Below are 23,640 nucleotides of genomic sequence, written 5' to 3'. Positions count from 1 at the left end.
TGGGATGCTCCAGGGAGGCAGCGGGGATACCGCGGGGCCGCTTTCCCCGAGAGCCTGAGCCCCCAGCCGCAGCCCGTGCCCGGGCAGGCCGCGGGCAGCCGTCGTGGTGAGCGGCGGTGCCGCCCCGTGCCGCCCTCCGGGGCGGGGCCTGGCGGGCCCGGGGAGAGGGGCGGGCAGCTCCGGGGCAGCGGGCCGAAGGTAACGCGGGCCGGGGGTGCGCGCAGCGTGCTGAGCTGTGGTGAGGTCTGAACGCGAGGCAGCGGAGGTCGGATTTGAGGGTGTCCCTGCTCCGGCCTCTCTCGGCTCCCTCTTCCCGCCCCCTGCCTGCCGTGGGGCTGCGCTCCCGCGGTGGCAGCCGGGCGGGAGGGGGCTGCGGTTCGGCCCGCCCGAGGTGTTTCTGAGTAGGCTTTAACGCCTGGCAGAGTGCTCTCTGCCACTGGGACCCTCAGCTGCGCGAACAGCTAAGGTGGGACTTGTAGGCCTGGCGCGGACTCAGCTTGTGTTTGCTTTCACTTCTTATGTTTTAAATTCCATGCGTAGCAAATCGAAAGTCAGCCAAATAAATGGCAGCATTTCCCAGGGGCGGGAAAGCTCTTAATATTATTTTTGGGGTTTTTTTTTTTTACACTTTACACGGGCTTTGGCATCCTTCTGTGGCCTGGAGGCCTCCCGCTTCCGGTGCTTAGGAGATTTGCATTGCTTGCAGTTCGTGCAGACGCCTCTGTAATGATTGTTTATCTGGAGTTAAGACTTTCTGCTGTCGCGGTGACATCGGTGCTGGAGCAGAGCCCTGTGCTGGTTGCCGTGCGAGGAGGGCGAGGAGTCGCCGTGCTCGGCACTTCCCCGGGAAGCCGGCGGGGCTGAGCGCGGCCCCTGCTCCCTCCGGGTCACCCCGACACCGCTCAGAGAGAGCCCCCATCGCACTGAACGCTGTGAGAGGGACGCTGCTGAAATCGTGCCGTGCCGGTGGGCGTGAGTACTGCCTCTGAAAAGGCTTCGGAGTGCCTTTTGCAGTTACTCGGACCGGTACTTGGCCTTGGGATGCATGGCTAGCTGGGAGTGGACAGTGGAGGTAAAACTTGCCGGAGCTAAGAGTGTTGTTATAAGTTAAGTTAATGCTTCTGGCACACAGTGTCGTGACTTGGCTTGTCTAACTCGTTGTGGCAGATGCAGCGCATGCTGATTTGTTAGGGATGCTACCAAAGCCTTGGGTGTTCATTTTTGTGGCTTTAGATACCAGGCTAGCTGTCGTAAATCTTATCTCTGGACATTGTTGCCGGCATTTAGCTGTGTGCATGCCGTGTCATAACCATGGGCATCTCCCGTTGGTGCTTGAATGCTCTTCTGCAGCATCTTCTCTTCTGATTTTACATGCTGAAATAAACTGTAGAGCAGGAGATTTTATATTAGTGAGAGGCTTGCTAGTCAAGCTAATTGTTAAAAGCAAAACAGAAATAAAATAAGGGAGTAAAATAGGAGGTGACTAATTGCTAGTGTCCAAAAGAAGCACGTGCTACATCATCACTCCCCTCAAGATGATATATTAGAATTCAAACTATAGTGAATGTGTTAAAGGAGGATTTCCTCAATGTTTATTACAGGTTCTCTCTAGTGTTTGATAAGCCTGGGCAGGTAATTTTGAAAACAGCATGGAACAATGCTAATATTGTTAGTGAAATTGACCTTGCCTTGACTGGTTTACTAACACATAGAAACACACATAGAAACATACACAGAAACATGTGTTTTGCATTCCTTTTCTAGGTACAGTAAACCAAGAGTAATCCCAAAGCTGTTCTTGCCCTTTGGAATTTTATCGATAATAAAAGTGATTTGATAGCCTAGTGTCAAGTAATAATTTTATGTATGTGTGCAGGTTTCATTTTGAAGTTTTAAGTTTTCTACGTTATGAAATCTTTTGGAAGGTCTTGACTTTTTTTTGTAACTAACTTTCATATTACAAAATCCCTGTTTCATACTAGACAAAAGTTGGTGTAAGATTTGTTAAATCTGTTCTTTATTGTATTTGTGAAATTAGTAATCTAGTGTATTTTTAGTAAACAGAAGCAGTTTTTATTAAAAATGTATGTGCTCTATGCATTTTAGTTGTTAATGCAGTTTTCATTTGGATGCGTGTATTTCCTCAAATGCACATCATTCAGCTGCCTTTAAGGTGAAATTGATGCATTTTTCACCTCCCACCATCAATGTCACAGACAAAAAGTCAGCTTGAATAAATCAGTCTGTTTTGATAGTGTTGTGGGACCTGCAAGGTTGTCTTCTGAGCTAAATCCTTAGAGTTTATGTATTGTTTATGAGTGAAAAAAAGTGAAAGTTACAGATTGTGGGCTTTCAAACCTGCTTTGTTGCGCTATGTTCTGGTTTCGGGGTTCAGAACAATATGTAGAATAAATCAGCACCTTCTGCTGCTCTGATGGCAGCATTTTTTTAAGCCCCCCCTCTGTTCCTGGTGGTTACTTGGTCAAACATAAGAATACAGTGAGAAAGCAAACAATTACCTTTATGCTTTTTTTGCTGCTTAGTCACTGAAAAAAAAAGCTTCTTTCTGTCTACAAGCTTACATCAAAAGAAATGCTGTAATGCTTGCTGGGTTATTTTTCTTTCATAATCCACTTCCTTAAGATGTTTCTTCCACACCTTTGTAGAGTGCAGCTTTTTTTCGGTGATGTGTGATGTTACTGTCCTTTAAGAGGTGCTTCCTGCTTTTTGTAGGTAGGGCAAAATTTTACATGAATCTTACACTTCTTATATCTCTCCAAATTTTGTCTTTATAGTTTTTCATGCAGAAAAGTAGTCTTGCTTGGTTGGTTTTCAGTTCAAAATAACAGAAGATGAAATCATTAAGCAGGTCTATAAGGCAGAATCTCACATCATTAATTCCTGTTGTTCAAATTAATGAGACTGGAGATCACTTAAGGTGCAGAACTCTTGGGGAAATGGGCTATCCAGCACTTACTTAGTTGTGACTTTTTTTATACACTGTATAACGATATCAATTTCTTTAATACAGCATATATGTCTTTCTTTGGCTAGCTTTTGCTGAAGATTAGTTCTGCATTATTGTTTGCTTTTCCATACAAGTAGCACTCTCCAAATGACCTTCTAAAATTATTATTAATTTTTTCTTATTTTACCTGGTGAAACTCCTTCTGGTGTTTTTAAGAAAGTAGATTGGAAAGATAACAGTTGGCAGCTAATATTTATGTGATTATATCTTCTGTTAGGCCAAGTACCTTGATAATGTATCTATTACAAATTAGAGAGGCATTTATGTATGAAATAGAAGAATGTCTTAAAGGTGTTAGCTTCCTCACAATTTAGCAAGACCTTGTGATAAATTTAGCTGGTTAACATTACGGTTGTTGCCCAAGCCTCTCGTGAGTTTTGAAATCCCCACACATTTTGCAAGCGGGGAAGCTCCCTCCTTTGTACTTCAGCTCTGGCACAGTGTTTGCAGAACTGTGTAGTTCTGCAGGCTGGGTCCACAGCCACATAACAACTGTGGGAAAATGGGTTCTTCTTTATAATGAGCTGTGAATATGAATTATGCTGAGTTTTCTCAGTGTAATGGCTGAATCAGCCATGTCTTCGCTGGTGTCAAAACAGGCTTTACTTGACTGTGGTAAGAATGAATTTAAAAAAACATCCATAGGAAAAAAAAATACGACTCATGTAGGGAGAGATCTTTGAAAGGTCACCTAGGTTACACACAGTGTCTTGTGGTGTAGGGTTGTCATTTTGAGAAGGTTGGGAAGTAGTTTTGGTGAGGCTTTAATAACTTGCATTGCATGTAAATATGTGCATGTACATCCCTTTCCAGAAGGTAGCATTTGAAATGCTGTGAAATGGCTGGTAGATCTGGGAGACAGTTGGGATTTTTGACCTGTGCCAAGTAGAAGTCCTTCTGTTTCTGAAGTTGATTTGTTTTTTTATCCCCTGACTTCCAAGGTCCATGAAGTATTAGGCAAATTGTGCATGGTTCCATAGAGGCTATCTCAGGTTTATAACAAGAACAGAAACTTCATGTGGTTTTCGCAGCATTTTAAAAAAATATTACTTCAGTAGTCAACTGGCACTTAGACAGAATTTCTGCTTTGGAAATCATCCTTGGCTTCCTGTAAGTTTCTAATTTTGGCCTTGGCCAATCCAACACGAATATTCAATATTAAGTTCAAAGTGTCTTTAATGAATCGCTTTGGGCATTTGAGCTGACTGCAAGTAGAGTCTTCAATTACGGAAATATAGCTCTGTAGAAGATTTATATATTTCTGTTAATTGGAAGGTGGCTCTGTGGCAACTGTGTGCAAGTGAAGGAAAAAAAGGAAACAGTGATCTCATCCTTGATGGGATTAGTTTACGAAAATTACCATCCAAGCTGGGCAATCGGGCACAGCCCTGAAAGACATCCCCATTTACCCATGGTTGTAAATCTAAATTAGAGTTACCATTACCTGCTGTTTCTGACATAGTAGGTTTCTTTTGCATTTTAATATTTAAGTGTGTTGGATAGGTAACAGATTTCTTCTTTCAACACCTTTTTACAGCTATTTGGATAACAAAATGAAACCTGCCAAGCTGCACTATTGGATTTTGGGTTGGTTTTTCATGGCACTATGTTGTTGGTGTACTTCAGATACTTTTACTCAAAGGTAAGTTGTGCTTTTAAATGAAACATTTGACAACTCACTCTTAAGTGCAGATCAGGATGGTTTAACTTCTAATGTAAATTTGTTATTATGTACTATTTTTGATGTGTTATTCTACCTTTAGGTGGTTTATAGTAAGGTGACTACATTAACAGGAGGAGCAAGGATCATGCCTGAGGAAACCTTTAGATGTGTCAGCATGAAGAAAGAGGGGAAACTTAAATTCCATTTGTTGCACTTGAAACTTTTCTCATCTTGCTACACATACATCATTTAGAGTTGTGATGTGGTAATGACAAAAACTAAAAATTATTTTGACACTCACAGCAAAAAATCTGGAGTCATCCCTGTGGCATGAACTGCACTAACTGTTGCATTGTTTACTCTTTTATTTATCTTTTCTTTTCCTTGCTGTTTTCTCAATTCTGACAATGTAACATTATTTTTTGTATGGCATCCCAACTGAGGCTGTATCAGACTGCTGCACCACCTTATGATGGTTGTTGCCCCTTGGCAAAATCTGAGTTTCAATGCAATGGGCCATGGGAGAAACCACACCCCAAGTCACATTTCTGTGGTCAGAGCTGAAATTCCAATTGCGTTATGTGAGGAAATAAACTTTTCTGCTTTCTTTTAGTGCTTTGGCAAGACAATGGTTAGGGGTGCTCAGTTCAGTGCTGAAGTTTTCAGTGCCTACATTGCACTTGGTGGGTAGCTTAGACACTGTGCTGATGTTTCTTCAGTCCCCAGGATTTAGGCTCTAGCTTGGCCATCTTGGCAAAGAGTCAGCTCTAGAGGCACCTTCCTGAGCTGCACAGAGCATGATAACTCAGGTCCCGAGAAGGGGGAATATCTCTGTAGCTGCATAGGTATTGAAAATGGCTTTCCTTGGATTCCAGCTCTGTTTAATACGTACAGTTTTCTGATCCGTCCTTAGCCACAAAGTGTGTGAACTCTGGCATGATTGACATTGCAGAAGTTCAGCTGCTATTTCAAATACAGATGACAGATCAAATGAAATATCTAATGAAAGATCATTTCTAAGCTAGGGCTTTTTAAAACCAAGGAAATAAATTGCTCTGCAATATAGGGCAATTCTTCTATTCAGGTTTCTACAGCAACAATAAAGACGCCTATAAAAGTGTTAATAGTCTTCATTGTGGCTATGCCTGGTAAGTTCCATAGCTATTCTTCTAAATTGTATAGAAAACCATGGATACATGTGAATGCTTAAGAGAAAATGTGGCCATTGCATAGTAGAAAAACTAGAGGAAAAAACTGACGTGATAAAACATGGAAGCATCCCTAGGCTGTCCTCAGATTGAGAAGAATTAGCTTGGTCTTTTATTCTTTTTTTTTTTTCCTAGTTTTTCTTTTGGTAATATATCCTCTAGCAAGAACTAATGACTGACAAGTGGCTGTTAGCTTCCAGAGAATAACAACTTATTTTGACAGTTCTACACATAATGTTGTCAGTTAAAACAATTTACAATTCTGTTTATTTTTTCCTATTTGCTGTTCTATTTAATTACTTTGTCTGGTTGCTTAATAACTAAATATATCTGCTGTAGTGTCTGATGCAACAGGTTTTTTATTTATATCTGCTTAACCAGAATAGGTCTGCTCCAAACTGTTGAAAAAGGCCTCTATAGAAATGATTTGATACAGGCTTCCAACACTTCTTGAACAAATTTTTGAGGGTTTTTTTCCCCTCTGCATACTTAAGAAATGGAAAGCATATGGAGATCGGATGGCAGAAGGAGAATTTGTTTAACAATGGGGATATTAGCATGTTTCCCTATATGTTGTTTCTCTCTGAATCATTAGTTTGGAGTGTGTGCCTGAAGGTGTTCTTCTTTTTAAAATACTTGTAGAAAAATAAATTTGTCTGTCTCTCTCCAGTGACAGCCACCCTCATGCCTGGAAAAAGCTGTATTTTGCTCATCATTGGCCAGTGACAGTATGTAAGGTGAGATTTTTGTGTTTCTCTTTTTATCCTAACAAAGGTAGCATTGGATAATAAATGTATGAAAACAGAGTGAATAAAGCCCATTAAGTCTTTAATCTTGGTTATGCCTTTATAAAGGCTTTTCCTGATCTTAAGGCAACTTCTGCTATTTCTCCTGCAATGCAGAGCAGCCATAACAGGAGAGATTTTGGTGAGTTACAGATAGAGTTGTCAGTGTAGGGTGTACTGTACACTAAGCCTGTTACAGGATTTGTGACATTTTATTAGTTATAAACTTAATCCTAGACTTTCATCAGACTCTGTGGAAGACTTGCCTTGTTTGGCTGATGACAGTTCAGTATTTGAACTATCTGCTGCACAGTAAGGCTTTTAGCTTTGAAATTATGACTCTAGTATTTCTATGATGTCATCAAATTCTGATTCAGTCGGGAAAGAGAGCTATAAAGGTGTTGTGACAGGTGTCTCTGAGTATTTCTGCATTTCTTGTTGTATTTGAGGTGTATGAACCCAACCTTCCAACATGGATCAGTCAAAGCACAGCTAAGAGGGGGGTACTGTTGCTATTAAGTATCTACTACCATCTGATAAGTAGAACACTTTTCCTATACTGAAAGTACTCAAAGGTCTCTTCCCATACAGTTAAGTAAAAAATATGATCAGATTTACTGACACAAGGTAGAAGAACCTTGTGCATAATGCAATAGCTTCAGGTTCAGCCAAATGAATGTGGAGGGTAATATCAATAACAAAAGTCAGATGTGTGTGACTGAGATGACTGTCCTGGTTTTTGTTTGCCTGTTTTTCTGTGGAAATAAGGAAAGATTTGATGAAATTTCTGTCTGATTTTCTGTTGATTAAACATCACTGTTACTGACTTGAGGCAGAGATGTTAGTGTTGAAGAGCTTGTAGTGCCTAGCACGAGTCAGTGCTTAAAGTCAGTAGCAGTGCAAACCCTTGCTTACATGAATGAGAGCAATTGGGGAAAAAAAAAAAGCCTAAGCAACATGAAAAATTAAGCCCTACCAACCAGTTTTCCCACTGTGTATTTATGCTGGTTACTCATCTGAATTCCAGGGTAGAGTAATTGATAAATTGAAGAATAATTTGCATAACCTGCTAGTGAAGTTGAAATGAATAATTGAAGTTATTGAGCATCAGAAAATGTAGGCTTCCTTGCCCTTTGTTGATTTCTTAAAATACATTGTAGTAAGAAGTGGACAGAGGCATTCAAAGAAGTGCAGAAAAAGAGAGATTAAAATCATGTTAAGTAATTTTTTTTTTCTTAGTTTCCCATCATTGAGTCATATGATGAAACAAGATCTCAACTGTACTCCTATAACAGCTTTCTTGTTTTACATAAGAGGAATTCCTAAATTCTGGAATTAATTTAAGTATTTTTAAGTAGGTAGATTATTCTGTGTGTTTGCTGTATTTATATATGATAACTGGTGTTTTTCAGGGTGTAAATATTTTTAGTGTTATTATTCAGTTTAAAACTCTTGACATGATTTTGAAAGGAAAAAGCTGTGAAAGAAACAGCAAAAGTCATTATGTCATTTATGGCAAAAACCTGTGAGATACTTTTTTTCTGAAAGTACTTCTTAGTTTATGTCTCCTGTATAAAGGAATCTTATTAGAGAATCTTTCATACACAGCGTGTTCTTAAGGTATGTGGGTGAGCTCCTTCTTAACTCCTACCTGTTTTGGAGATCTGTGCTTGAAAAGTTTTTTAGGCTTTTGAAGGTCCAAAAATTTAGAGGGCAGAGATCAGCATGCCAGAAATTTGAGAGTACATCTCTCCCTGGGCTTTAAAAAGTAACTGTTCAGCTGATGTTCTTTAATACTGAGTGTGATTGGCACAATTAAATTGGAAAGTGTTTTGTATTCTTATCTCCAAACTATCTCATTAAAATAAAGTGATACCATGGCAGCAGTGATAACCCCAGGACCTAATTACTGACTACTACAGTGAAAAGTGTGAAGGAGGAAGAGAGGTTTTCTTCCTTGTAATGTGATTAGAAATTCCAGTACCATATAATTGACCTAAGGTGGCTATGTCTTATGCAAAGATATCTAAGCTAGATTCACAGACCTCAAGTGACTATGAAATTCATGTTCCCTTAAAAAATTGTGCCTATGGCTAATTCATGCCACACTTTTCAGTAACAAATGTGTGTGACTTAAGAGCATCTCAAGGCCAAGAAGAGGGACTTTCCTACTCCCTTTTTATAGAGTTGTGAAAACCTTTTATTCCAGAACTTACAAAGTGAACTATTTCAGCTCTTGCATCCTGGGGATTGCAAAAAGATGAATTTTTTAATGTGGTTGGGTTTTTGTGTGTGTGTGTGAAATGTGGAGAATCCAGTGCAAGTTTTTAAGTTCCTTCTCTGTTAGGAATGGGAAGGACAATAAAGAAATGGTACCTGCTGTCATCTGCCTTTTTCTTCACATATGTCCTCATTAAAGGAAAGAGTCAAAAAAAGGACAATAGAATAGAGTAATGAGCAGAACAGCCTGAATTCAAGTTTGAATGTTAAGCAACAGATGATTTTTTAAAAAATTTTTATTTTTCAATATGAGATAAAAAATTTTCTTAAGTTCAGCCTTTGGCAATAATTTTACAGCAGAGGCTTAAGTGAAGAATAGAAATACTAGTTTTCCTTTTTTTGGTAAAAATAGAAGTAGTTACATAATACAGAAAGAATTAAAGTGACTAAAGGAGGAAGGGGAGTAATTGCACAGTGTTTGAGGGGAAGAAGTTGAGGAGGTGAACTCTTTCCATAGTTTGAAAAGCAAGAATTTTTCTTTGCAGTTGCCATGTTTCATTGCAAAATAACATATAATTTATCTTCATTCAAGAGATGACTTACTTAAGCAAGGTGGTTGGAAGGGAGAACAGGAGTAAATATTTCACTTCCCAGAAGCTGATTTTTTATTTCAATTTGGTGTATCTGTATGCGTTCCAGTAGCACTACTGTCACATTTACCAGCTGCTGTACCAAGGGATTTGTAACTTGGGCAGCTCAACAGGTGACACTTCTGGGACATGCCGATAGTATTTCATTTTTTGGCATTTCAGAGATGATAAAAGCTTCCATGCTTCTGGCACATGCTGTTTGGGCAATGACTTGCTGCTACAAATAGGCTAATCCCTCTGCTGAAGTGTTCCCTCTCAGCATGGTGGGTGCTCTACACCCTCACCAACCCTTTGCTCAGTTTTATAGGTCATGTATGGTTCATTTGGATTGGTTTGATCAGATTGCTTTAAAACAGGAGAAAACAGTGCTTCTTTTTCAATTGAATCTAGGTATGTAGGGCTTTCTGGGGTCCAGTGCTCACTTGAAAATAAATATTTGTACCTCTGTTTCTAGTCAGTCAATCTCTAGAGATTGAATTTAATCTTCCAGCAATCAGTCTGTGATAAACAGGAAGGCTGACAAGAAGTGGTTTTGCACCAGCAAGCAGGGGTACCCAGCTTTGCAGACCAGCATTTGCATTTTTTATTATATTGATTTAAAATTAACATTGGAGTGATACTAAGGTTAGAGTGAAATAGGAGATTGAATGAAGCTGGCTAAAGCATGCAGAGTGTGAACTAATGTGTTGCAGGTTGCACTGACCTCTCAGTTCTGCCAGGCCACAGGGTAACACCAAGAGTCTGATGAAACAGATAGAAGAAATTGCTAGGAAGGTTAGTGCCATGATTTCAAATCTGAAATGCTCTGGGTGTTCCTTTAGCATGTCTGAGAACTGCAGTTAAAGGCTGAATAAAGGGCACAATTGCACTGTTCTTGTTGCCACCTCAGTTGAACAAGCTGTTGACTATTAATTTGCTGTACTTTGGGCTAGATAGCCAAACCTCTCCAGGTCCCACAGAGCTTGTGTCAGAACAGAGAAATACTAATAGGCATTTTCAGTATGTGTTTGTTCAAAATATTCCTTTCAGGAAAAAAAGCTTTTGCTGGGTGTAATTGCTTGTATTGTTGGTGGCAAGAGAGGAGAGGAAGGACATGGACACAGAACAAGAAAGTCTTGCACAAGTTGCAGATTTGGTGCCACTGGCCTGTGGCATGTGGAAGGCAATTAGTGAGATTACAGGCCTGTCTCTGCTCCTCTCTACACTCTGCTCTTGCTCTGGCATCACATAAAAGGCATGGTGGCATAATTACAACAGAATGCAGAGCCAAAAAGGAAAGCTATTATTATGGGAAAAGAATGTCTGGGGAGGTTGTTAGTTAATGGCAAAAAGTGTTTACTAAGAATAATAATCAGGGAAAATAGAGTAATGGTATTCTGTGATGTGTGACATTGTTTTTTTTTTAGTTTGTTCTTTTCAGGCATATGTCTCTAATCTAAACAGTAATTAAAGTGTAGACTATTTCTCCTGTATCATCAACAGTTTTTATTGGAGACTCTATTTTTATGTTTTTGTAGGAAGGTATTTTGTCTTTCATTTTCTCTCCATTCCCTTGAACCTCAAGTCAAAATCATTAAAGCATAAGTCTGTTTTACTTAGAATAAGAAATATATTTAATCTCTTCTTTGCATTTTTCACTTTCAATACAATGATAAAACTAGTCCTGAATGCTTAAAGAGGGTTTTGTGCTTGTCCAATAATATAGTTTATTTTGAATGTTTTCACTTTAATGGCTCTGCACTCCTTGAAAAGATGTGGTTATGGGAAAAATACAGAGCTGCCACCTGGAGAACTATAAATGCAGATAAAGCTCTATTCATTCAGCATGGATCAGGCTACTTTCTGTTACCTCAGAACCTGTCCTTTTATCTTCTTTTTACCCTGTCTGTCCAGATTTTACTGATCTGCTTCAAAATTTTAATGCCAGTGGGTCTCTAAATGGCATAATCCATGACAGCTTCAAGTAGCTGGAGTTCCCCAGTTCCTGGTTTGGCAAGGAAAAGTTAGCATGTCACAGTAGAACCTTGGGCCATCACTGTATGATGTTTTACTTTTGCCTGGATACATGCAGCAAATACTCTGTTTTTGTTTCCTACAGATGAATGCTAATGATTGTCATGACCCACCAAAGTACTGGACTATCCATGGATTGTGGTATGATCAAAGAGTGGTTTTATTTCAGCCTGAAAAGGAAAAATCAAATTTTGTACCAGGATGTTTAGTGATTTGGTTTTGTTGGGTGGGGGTTTTTTGTGTGTTTTGTTGGGGTTTTTTGGTGGTTTTTTTTTTTTTTGGTTGGTTTTTGTGGAGTTATTTTTGGAGATCTTAGTCTGTCCTTATGATTGAAACAAAACCTTACAGTTTGACATGAAACTGAAATTCACTTCTATATCTCATGACTTGTTGAAATCCTCTGGCCACATAAGCATTTTATTTACACACCTCCTCTTAAGATCAGAAATAGTCTCAAGCACAAAGGGAATTATTGTTTCCCTTCTTTTCTTTTGTCTGTCTGAGTAAAAAGAGTTTGTTAATATCTCATGACTGCTTGTGGCTTTAAGTATCTTATCTTGCCACACAAATATTGCAGAAGTGTAAGAAAAATGAATTTGCTTCAAAAGAATCACCTCACTGGAATTGATGCCAATGGCAGCAATCCAAAAATTTTTCAGACAAATACAGGTTAAAATCGGTACAGGAGTTTAAGCTGTGCCTCTTGGAAAAGTGAACATCATCATGTATTGATTCCCTGCGAGTATCTTGGTGACACTTGCATGAACATCAGATGGGGCAGCAATTCAGGAGGTCATGTCAGTAGTGACACCAGTGACATCATGTGCAAGACCTTTCCAAGTCATTGGCACACCCAAATGACTTTTACATAGAATGAAAGGGACCAAAGGGCCAAACAAAGAAATCACGACAAAAGCTTTTGGCCGTCTTTTGAATCTTCATGAAAAATCTTTTGGCCATAATTAATGTCTTGAAGGTTTTATTTCTAAACCACTGTAGGTTCTTATGGTTTACTTGCATTTTTAAGTAAGATCTCCAGCTATAATCCTGCATACTTAAAATTCAGGATAATGATATGTTAGTTACCAGTAGTGAGTTAAGAGACATCTTTTTTCAATTTTATTTTGCTTCCCTAGGCCTGACAGAGCTGAAGACTGTAACAGAACATGGCATTTCAATGTCACTGAGATCAAGGTATTTAAAACAAAAACAGACATACCAGGCAGAGCTAAGTGCAACTACTTTTGCACATCCTATATGCAAAATCTGCAGTTCATAATATCATTCCTAATGCTTACTGAGGGGTGTGGTTTTTTAAGGACTCCTGAAATTCTTTTAGTGCTTCTGGTACTATTTGAAGTTGCCGTCTTTGTGATCATTAGCATCTGTACCTACTTGATTTTGTGAACATGCAGTTTGGCTCATTCAGCCACATCCTCCTTAATAAAATCTAGAGGTCCATCACCACAAAGGTGATGGATCTGCACTGACAAAAAGCATCTGTGAAAAGAAAGAGATTCAGTCTCTTTCTTTTCAGTCTTCACATTTTCTACTGCAAAATCAAAATAAAGAAACAAAGAGCTCAGAATACTGCTTTCTGTGTGTTTTCTCCTAGGCCATTAGTCCTCTTATTATTCTTTTTCTCCTTAAAAAAGAACCCAGTGTATTTAATTCAACAAAATTCATTTAGGTTTTGTAAACGCATATAGGGATAGGGGACTTGAGCCTGACAAATATGAAACACTGCATGATTGTACAACTTCTCTGTTGGCAGGGACAGTTGAAGGAAAGTCTTGCTTTGAGGCAGTGTGTCAGTAGTGGTATGTTCAGATATGTAGGTAGGTGTACCTGTTACCTCCAACGACAGCATTTTCAGAATATGGGAAAAAAAGATCTTTTATTTTTCTTCAAATAAATGTTTCAGTCGTGGACACTGAAAGATGAGGCTTCAGTTGTAAAAAATTTATCAATATATGTAGATTGTATAAGAAACAGCTTTTCAATGCTGTAGGTGCATTTATTAATTGTGGTATTTTTAGGATCTTTTGTCAGACATGAGACTCTACTGGCCTGATGTGCTTCATTCATCTGTGAATCGCACCCAGTTCTGGTGAGTACAAAAAAGCCCTAAAAAGCATTTTGGATATTATTTTATAAAAATCTGTCTGAGTAGTTCTTCAGGTGCATTAGAGGAGGTGTCCAGGTGGCCACTGAAGCAGTGTGTCTTGCCAGTCTCATTTATAGTGTAGATCTGTTCTCATAAAATACAACTGTTGAAGACAGGGCTATAGCAGAAGTTTTAGAGAAATGAAACTTAGTGAGAAAATGTTTCCTCCCTTTATCCCCAGGGAGAAGAAACAGCTGCTGTTGATACATAAAATCTAAGTAGCAGTAGCACTCCTGGGATATCACAGGTAGCTGCAAGAGCAGCTTCCAGATCTCTTTCCCTAGCTAGTTTCACTGTATTGCTGGTCTTGAGACAGCATTTGTTTTGGGCTTCCTCATAGAAGAGAAAATAGAGAAATAGAATGCACTGTGCCATGGTAGCCACTTCCCTGTTGAGTGAAGTTACTGACAGCTGCTCTGTGCTACCACCAAGCTCATGGGTGCAAGAGGTGCAGAAGGATGGAGGCCTTGATGAACACCTGTAGCTGTAGTCAGTATCTTTTTTTTTTCCTTTGAAAAGACTGTGCTGCAAAATAGTGTGACATTGTGAAGAGTATAATCTTAAAGTCTTGGTAAATATTTTGTGGAAACTAAAGTCTCTATCCATTCTGGAAGCTCACAGGATTGATTAAAACACTTGGGCCTGGTGCATTCTTGGCTTGCTGCAGATGATGGTTCACAGGCACTGTCAGTGCAGACTTCCCCAAACCACTCCAATAGCAGTTCCATGGTAGCAATAAAAGGCTTCTTGAATGCCAACAGGTCTTTGGCCCTCTGGTTTTTGCTTTCTTTATAGAAAGAGCAGGACACTTCTGTATAAGTACTACTGAATGCCTTCAAAAGACAGGTACATCACCATTAGTTTTACATACATGCATGTATACACTCCCTGAACTGAAATTGTCATCCTTGTCATCCATGCAAAGCCTTGCCTCTAGCTTGCTGCTGTTTTAGTAGCCCTTTGGATCTGACTATTATCTGCTTCTGATCCAACCTAACTATATTTCTTGCTAAGTTTACCTCTAAAAGAGCTTCTGTTTACTTTACAACTGTGATGTCTTTTCTCATTAGTAATTTAAAATCCCTTATGGAGAAATCTGCCCATGGAAACTGGATTCTTCTAGGCAATAAACAATTCATTTGACATGCAGTTGTGTTGAATGTTACAGCCAAGATGAGAACTCTCTACAAGGCTAAATTTGGGAAGATACAGTGAAAATCTTACAGTAAAGCGTCTTCTCCCTTGCCTCAAATCTCCTGACACCACAGTTGCTGTATTAATTTTCTGTTGAGAAGTAGTACACTATTTCTCTAGATCCAAACATAATTTCTTTTAAGGTGTTTTAATTCCTTAAGAAAAATCTGAAGTTTTTAGTATAAATGGACAATTCCAAGATAGGCTTTCAAGTGAATAATAGTTGTCCTTGTCTGCTTTTTGATGATGTACTTAAGGCATCATCGGGTCACAGGATGCTGTGATGATGGCAGGAGTATGTGATTAGGTAATCTTTGTGCACATCTGCTGAACTGATACCTATATAGTACAAGTGGATTGTGAAAATTTGAAAATAATTTAAAAAAAAGACATTCACAGGCAGTGTCACTAAAGGTTATGCTGCTTAGTCTTTCAAAGGACTTTAGAATTGATAAAAATGTTTTTGTCTTTTTCCCAATTTTTGTCCTGTTTGAGTTTGTCTGCTGTACACTGCAAGAATTTCTTTTGCTCTCTATTCCTTGCTCTTAGGAGAAAGGATAGTGGATTAGAAGCAAGACTTGAGAGGAGACCTATGAAAATTCTGCCACAGGCTAGCATAAAAGCTGATGCTAAAATCTAGCAACTTGTGCAATTTCACTGTTTCACCCAAAATAAGGCTTAATCCTTTGAGTTTAGAAAAAAAAAATTAGTGCTTTGAAAGTGCATTTAACACAAAAGGTTCCACTAAAACTTACAAAAAGCATAGAGGTAGTAATTTTCTAGGCAAATTCTGTGCATTCTGACCTCCAAACATCTTTGTGTAAATCCACTGATAGGGCATTGTATCATAAGAGCATTATATGTATTTGCTTCATGAATATATAGATGTTGCTGTAATTGAAGTAGTGGGAGTGGTCTTGTTTGGGTTTACTTTTTACATGTGTGATAAATTTGAATGCAGTATCCTACTCCACATGTGTAGCCTTTTGGATACATGATTTAAGTACAATGGCTTGTACAGCACATATATCTACAAACAATGTGTTCTAAAACTTGCATTTTGCTTTTCTCCTATAGGAAACATGAGTGGGACAAACATGGCACTTGTGCAGCCACACTTGAGGTCCTTAATTCTCAGAAAAAATACTTTGGTAAAGCCATAGAACTCTACCAGCATGTTGATCTCAATGGGTATGTAAATGAACTCAACAATCTGGCTTTTATTTCAAACAGTTCCTAAAGATTTCAGATCTAGCCTCAAATGAAAGTCTAAAAATCTGATGGCAGAGAGGAAATGAGAATTAGCATAAATTATTTTTAGTACTGAAGTTCAGAGGAAGAGTTGTTACCCTGAGAAGTAGTCTCTGGTCACTTCAGTCAGATAAGCCAGCATCATTCTTAGCAGCATCCTTCTAGACAGCATGAACCAGTAAATTTTTGAGCAGCTTTGCAGGCTGTATCTTGATACCAAAAGCTATGGTACCTCAAGTTCTAAATCAAGTGACAAACCCCCCAAACTTCTGAATCATGCTGAGCCCCAAACACTTGTTTTTAAGACAGTGCTCTGCTCAGGGGAAAGGACAAGGTGCAGGCAAAATCATGCAGGACATCCTGGGAAAAGGCTGAGAGGCAACTGCAAGAGAGGAGGTTGTGAAGGGTTCAGTTGCTGCAGGCAGTCCTCTGCTGTTCTTTGTGACAGCCCTGATGTGACACCCTTGCTTTGTCCTAGAGGCTGATTTCTCCTTATTGTTCCAAAGCACTGGCCAGTCCAGATTCAAAGTCTTAAGGAGACTGTTGTGGCTTGTCCGAGTGCTGTATGCATGTGTTCTGGCTGCAGTTGAATGCCAGAAGGTTAGAGTCCTTTCCTGATCAGTGCTTCCTATGGATGAGAGGATGTTTGACTTAGATTTGTTGACCATGAGGGGACAGTATCTGAGAGAGGAAATAGTTTCATACAAAGAAATATACCTTTAAAAAACTCAAGAAAACAACCCCAAAGAAACCCCAAACCAGCTCATCCTGTTTATGCTCTGCCAGTATCCTTTTCACAAAGAAAATAAGCCTTTCTTCCCTCCCATCTTGGTTTAGAAGATATCTTTTAAAACTGCTCTAAAAGGGTTTTCAGTGTTTGAGCATGTCATATGTAATGTTAAAATTAATTATGTCTAAGTTAATTGCTTAAGTAGCTGTGATGGCATGACTAAAACATTTACAGATGGCACAGTGACCGATAATATGACTCTGTATCAGCATGTGCAACACTGCAAAAGAATTGAGACTGAAGCATGTTGAATTAATTGCTCAAAGCTTATTATCTATTGTGAAAATAAGTATAATTAATTTATCTTCACTGAACAGAAAAAAGACTGAAAATGTTCTCATTTTATATCATTTCTACTTGAAAGACAAAAAAAATCAGTGTTAAAAAAAATTGTTTCCTCAAATCAAATTATTAAAAAGAGGACATCATGCAGCCTTCTGTAAGAATTAACAGAACATAATCTATTTTATTGGTCTCCTTATATCCAGTGTAAATTGACAATGAAAAACTGCTTGTCCTTTAGTCAGCTGGATAAAATCTTCCTTGTGCCAAAACTGATCTTGGAAGGGAAGGGTTGAGCATTATCAGCATTTATGGATGAAATCCTGCAACATACTGACTATTTCCCCTTCTTACAGAAGAAGCTGTAGGGACTCACAGACTCATCATGGGTTAGGTCATGAGTCTTGTCAGCTTGTCAGGAAATGTGAACTCCTCTCAGGACTGAGCCTAAAGGAAGGAGTACACAGGCTACAGGTTCTTGAGCACTATCTCATTTCTCATGTGACCAGCTTTTCCTCTTCAAAAACATATTTATTAGGAACAGTTTCTGGCCTGACAGTAACACTGATTCTGATTGACATGCTGTATCCCTCTCCCAGTGTGCTGTGTGTCTCCCACCACAGGGAAGCCCATTCTGTGTTTGAATGTGAGGGTGCCTGGAACACCCTCACAAGTCTGCCCGTGTGCCCTCTGCAGTGGCAGGAGCACAGGGGAATGACTCAAGGCAGGGGAAAGGAAGCAATTAAACTGCATTCCCTACCTGGCACTGAACAGAGCACTCTGAAACTCCCTTTCCTCTAGCTGTGTCTGAAGACTGAGCTATCCTAGTTCCTCATGTTAAAGTGTGGGAAAGTGTTCTTTCTGACCCTTCCAAGTTGGATGGGAAGTGTTCTTTCAGAAAACAGCCTTTCCTAGGCTGGCAAAGAATGAAAGACAAGTTGTCCTTGCTCCCATCACCATAATGCTTGACAGGTTCTTAAGATCTATTTTACCTAATGGTTATGAAGGTGTGTTTGCATAGAGAAAACATGGAAAAATGTTTTATCTTTGTTTCAGTTGTCTCTTGAAAGTTGGGATAAAGCCGAGCAGTTCATATTACAAGGTAAGAGTCTTAAATAAAACAAAATCATGTGCATAGACTTTTTTTCAGTAGGAGTCAACTAGTTTATGTAGAACAAATGATCTTTTGAAATTTTATAGTTCTTTAAGGTTGTGCTTTTTATAAAAGTTTTGAGAGCTTAACCAGTGTGGGAGCTGTTGGAAGATGTGCTTGTGACCTATTCATCTCTATAAGCTTTTTGATTTTTCAGATGACTGCTATTAAGGAAGCTCTTACAAGATTTTATGGTGTAACACCAAAGATCCAATGCCTTCCTCCAGAAGAGGTAAAAACTCCCCTAACTTCCCAAAATGGAAAAAAAAACCAAAAAAAAATTCTTTTTTAAGGAGCACTTTCTATCAGAAATATAGCAAAAATAGAGTGAAAAAATTTTTGGTATGGTAAAACTTAGGTCTAGGTGTTCTTTGTGTATACAACTGTTTGCATATAGGTATTGTTTGATTCTTGGCCTTTGGTTTTAAAGGTCTCTTTGTCTTAAAAGATTTAAACCTGCATCTCTTGCATGTATGCTGTAACCACCCTGCTGGAGGTATTGCTGTAGCTGGACACTTTCCACCATGCCTGCTAAAGTTCAACTGCTGCATGGCAGATTGCTAAAACCAACAAGAGTGAGCTGAATGGAGGCAGTGAATATCAGCCTTGGTGAGGGTGCTGCTGTTAGAATCCTTCTGAAATAAAGCAACTCAGAAGCTTGTCTCTGAGATTGTTCCAGAGAGCCCATACCTAAAGAGGTCACTGTAGTCTTTCCTTTTGAACCAAGCATGTCTCAAATTTCCATGTTGTTTTATTTTTCCTTGCCAGTAATTGTGCTGTGCATCACGATGCAGTAGAGAAGGTGCTACACAGAGACAGTGTTCTGTAAAGCATAGGTCACCATATCTGAACCAAAAGTGCCTTTGAAGGAACAAAATAGTGTTCTGAACAATTACATGTGTAGGTTTTAGAGCTCTTTCTTTCCTTTTTTTCAGCTAGGTTACTCTGCTCTTACAGAAAAATAAAGCAAGAAACAAAACCCACAAGGTTAGCTTTCACTCTTATAAGTGGCTCCTTCTTATCTCAGCTTGTTCAAGGTGATTTACTATAGAACTCTTGGCAGAGTTACTGCCCATACGCAGGCAACAATTTATGAAATCCTGCTAAGATACAGTTGCTCTTGGAGTGTGTTGTCAACTCCTGCTTTAGTAATGCTCTGAGGTTTTTCTAATCATGTTTTTTAACATGAAAAAAAATCTATACCTTACAATATTTTTAACATGTGTTTATAAGTTACTTTAAGGAACAAAGGAATTTTAGTTGAATGTGGGTTGTATACTCCCCCACCTTTTGGCATGAAAGAAATACAGAGCTAACACAAACCCCAGTTTCTAGATCCGTTCACTCTAGTTCTGTCATTGCTTTTAGTATAGTACACTTGAGATACTGTTCCAATTGCATGAAAGTAATGTACAGCTTGGGTCTCCTGCACTTAACTGCTGAAGGAATTGGGTAATAGAAATGAAAAGGTACATATCAGGTATTTGAAGATAGGCCTTTTTCAGAGTTCTGGACTTGTCCATGCCTGAAGTGCATGGTGGAGGCACTTTGATGTTTGAAATGGATTAGACACATTCTCTGTTCTTAGGTTTCTTAAAAAACACCCCAAAATAAACAACCCCCCCAACAACACAAATTCAAAACAAATAAAAAACCCTCTCACCTCAGTTACTTTTATCTTCTATGTATCTTTTTGTCCTGCTTAATTGTTTCAAAACCATTTTTTTCCGTATTTTGTTAGACCTGAGTGTTGGGGGGGATTTTCCTGTAATCTTTTTGCCACATGGAAGGTCTCTATGCCTGCCTGCTTTATTGGTAGTCAGCATTTTCTTCCTGGCCTGTTCTGTAGTCCAAAAATGACACTTCTGCTCCTTCTGTCAGCTTGCTTCTGTATTCTTTTGTGTAAAAGCGATTATAAAATTTAGTTTCTCTTCTCATTTATGGAGAATTTTATTTGCCGCAATTCCTGTCCTGCTATGAAGAATTGGTGAAAAGTGTCTTTCTGGTCACATGTGCCCTTCAATATTCAGAGTTCAGCCAGAGCTCATCATTGTGCAGATGAGTAAAGGCCAGGATAATGTGTCACAGCATTTCACAACGAGGCTTACTAGTTAGACAAGTCCCAGATTGGTACTGAGTTACAGTATGTACTGTAAGCTGTTCAGAGTGCATGCCTCTTGTACTTTTCTTTGCATTTTTCATCTGGTAAGTGTACAAAAAAATCACTACTGTATTGTATAGATAGGGCAATGTAGCTGGAGAATTGATTTACTTTCTCCTTCCCATGAAGCTGATCTTACCCTTCATGTTTCTAGGGTGAAAAAGCACAAACAATTGGCCAGATTGAATTCTGCTTCACCAAAGAACTGCAACTGGTGAACTGCACAGCGCGGGAGGGTGGATCCAACGCAGTGCAGGCTCACTTGAAGCTTGGAACTTCGGAGCTGTCGGTCTGCAATGATACTCTCCCAACGTATTATCCTTCTGAGGTCCAAAATCACGAATGAAGCCATTGGAGTTTGAAAAACTTTTTCAACAGCAACAAAACCCACAGTCATGTAATATTACTAGCCCCTGTCCACATCACAGACCTATAGTGAAGATTTCTGCTAGAAAAGAGAGTTATTTTGCTATTAAAGAAGAGTGGTCCACATTATGAGATCAGCATCTGATCTACAGCATGGTCTGGATTTTTTGGCTTGCTTATGGTTTGAATCAATGTTCAAAAGAGAACTGTGACTTCTCAGTTTGTCATGCAGTTGTCTGCCACTTTATCTGCTTTTTGGTTTTTACCAGTGAGTCAAGGAACTTAATTCTTTGTATTGAAAGGATGATTGTCTCTCTGAGATTACGTGACAGTTTCCTGAGAGGGAAATACTGTACTCTTGAAACCTGTCTGGCGGTCCATTCCCAGATGTAATAGCCACTGCCTTGCATAATTGCTCTCCAGAAGTACAGAACAGAGATCATATCCTCTGAGGTGTTGAACCTTTCTTCACTGAGAGATCACAGTGGACCAAAGACAACTTTTGCATAACTTCTTAGTGAAGTAATAACGTTCTCCAAGTTTGGGCTTTTCTACCTTGAAGATCTGAGGGAAACTGTATTTGTAGCCTTACCTGTTCTTTGATTATTTTCATGACAGTAACTCTATACAGACTTGGGGAACAACCAGTTCTACAATTTACATGTTAGTACAGGAGAATGTTAGGCCCTAGAAATATGTTGTTACTAATTTTGTATTTGAGCATTCAGCATTACTACTTGTGAATGCCTGCACTTGTATATAAACAAGATTTTTACATCATCACTTTGTTCCAAGAAACATCTTTTTATAAGTGAAACAATAAATACTGCCAGATTTTCAGTAAAAAGTACAGATATTGGTAAAGTGCATCTCTACCCCATAACAACGACTAACATGCCGCGAAGATGGATGTTTCTAAAGGGAACCAAATTTTGATGGCGTCTTCCCAGTGCTGTGTTGATCTGTGTGTCTCAGATAAAGACAATGATGGCTCAAGGAACCATCTGTTTGTTAGAATAATGTTACTGTGAAAACATGAAATGCAGTATTAGAAACAAATTTGTTATTTTGAGGGGGTTAGAAACCATTTACTCTCATTTTTGACTGTATGTATTTCTCTACCACCTTTCATTTAATGCTCTGTTAACTTTCCATTCCAGAATGCTCTCAGTTTCTTTGGTCTTTCTTGAAACTTAGATATTTATTTTAACAGCCAAGAAATTACTATGGTCTGTCAAACAAGTGAATGTTGGGTTTGCCTGTCTTTCTGCAGTTGCTTGAATCCCTCAGTCCTGTTTCTCAGGCAAAGGTAAAGCTGACTCTTGCCAAAAGGAGTCAGCAGATACGCACATGAATAACAAATGACCAAACTCTGCAGCAGAGTAGATAGAATGGATTCCATGAATTTTTCAGCCTCATTTTCAAATGCAAGAAATGTGAAGGAGCTGATAAGTCTTAAAACTTTGAGGAGAAAATAACATAGTCCAAAATGAGTGAGGGAGACAATATGCCAGCAACTGAGTAAAAATGACTGAGAAAAAGTAAAAGCTTGGGTAAACAACCTCACATACTCTGAAGTCCCATTTAAAGGGACATACCTGAAGTACAGTGTTTGCCTTAAAAAACCTGCACCCACGTACTTTTTATTACAGATTAAATAATTAAATTTTTTATGGTGAACTTCTGAGTAGTAGCATTAAAACACTGTGTATATAATTACTCATGCTTGGGTTTTGGCAAATCCATCTGGGAAGATACAAATGTCTTTTTAAATCTACCTACTGATTTTTGTAGAGAGATGTGCCAAGACATTATGAAGTTTTAAGTGATATATTTAAGGGATGCTTTAAGGTCTGTATCTGGGCAGCCAGGAGGGCAGATGAATGAATGTTACCACTACTTCAGACCAAAGACCACGTCCAGCCCTTTGTGTTCTTTCTAGCAATGGCTTACAGCCAGGTGTGAGCCTTGTCAGTTGCTTTCCAACAGAATGTGTATAATTTCAAGAGTTGGATTAAGGCAGTTTAAATAAAAGAAGTAAAGAAAGGTATATCAGGAGCCATAAAATTCACTTCAGTTCTGAAAAGTGTCACTCACTTCTTTGTGAAAACCTTGAAAATTCAGCACAGCATGGGGATGATGGGTTCTGTATTCTTTTCTGCATCATTGAATAAATTAACTAAATTCCAGCAGAGATGTTGTGTGCTGTCTCAGTGGTTTAAAACCCTACTCAACTCCACAAAGGGACTTAGCTTGTTTATACCCTTAGCCTGTGTGCTCTCTCATGAAAAATGCTTAAGCATCCCTTGGCATGTAGGTTAGAGTGTGGGTGTGTGTCCCTTTTCCAAGGACAGCCCCTCTTCCTGGGCCATGGGCAGGTTCTTTTCTCTCTGTTGTTTTTTCTCTCTCTCTTTGTGGCCTGCACCGAGCCTTTCTCAGCTGCACAGGAGCCCAGTTTGAGCCAAGTTTATGGTGGGGCGGAATAGGAGATTGGGAAATACAACTTCTGCTCAGCTTCCTGAGGTACATACATCTTGTGCTTAAGGGCACATCTGTCTCTCCCTACCAGCAGACAGCTGATCTGCCACTGCCAGCCTGAACAGGAGATGGGAGAAGCAAAGAGGACCTGTCCCCATCACTCTTGTTCTTAGCGGGGAAGCAGCTGGCAGCAGTTGCCCAAGGGATGGGCAAAGCTACCTCTGCAGGCTC

At 39.2% G+C, this 23,640-nt stretch overlaps 1 protein-coding gene across 3 annotated transcripts; it reads left to right on the top strand.

The window, feature by feature from the left end:
• Positions 1–165: 165 nt before the first annotated feature.
• RNASET2 (ribonuclease T2) lies at positions 166–23,125 on the top strand. Of its 3 annotated transcripts, none has more exons than XM_066545630.1 (10): positions 166–198; positions 4,566–4,670; positions 6,570–6,636; positions 11,653–11,708; positions 12,704–12,761; positions 13,607–13,677; positions 16,006–16,119; positions 18,308–18,353; positions 18,562–18,636; positions 20,720–23,125. In XM_066545630.1, the coding sequence occupies exons 2-10, from the start codon at positions 4,582–4,584 to the stop codon at positions 20,909–20,911; spliced, it is 768 nt and encodes a 255-aa protein (XP_066401727.1). In that variant the 5' UTR covers positions 166–198; positions 4,566–4,581; the 3' UTR covers positions 20,912–23,125. The 3 variants fall into 3 exon arrangements, with proteins under 3 accessions (XP_066401727.1, XP_066401728.1, XP_066401729.1); XM_066545631.1 differs by lacking the exon at positions 166–198 and adding an exon at positions 219–466; XM_066545632.1 differs by lacking the exon at positions 166–198 and adding an exon at positions 1,048–1,072.
• The last annotated feature ends 515 nt before the right edge of the window (positions 23,126–23,640 follow it).

The sequence above is a fragment of the Molothrus aeneus genome, chromosome 3, assembly GCF_037042795.1.
Source record: "Molothrus aeneus isolate 106 chromosome 3, BPBGC_Maene_1.0, whole genome shotgun sequence".
In the NCBI taxonomy this organism is placed as follows: Eukaryota; Metazoa; Chordata; class Aves; order Passeriformes; family Icteridae; genus Molothrus; species Molothrus aeneus.
This window is presented reverse-complemented; position numbering and strand designations above follow the sequence as displayed.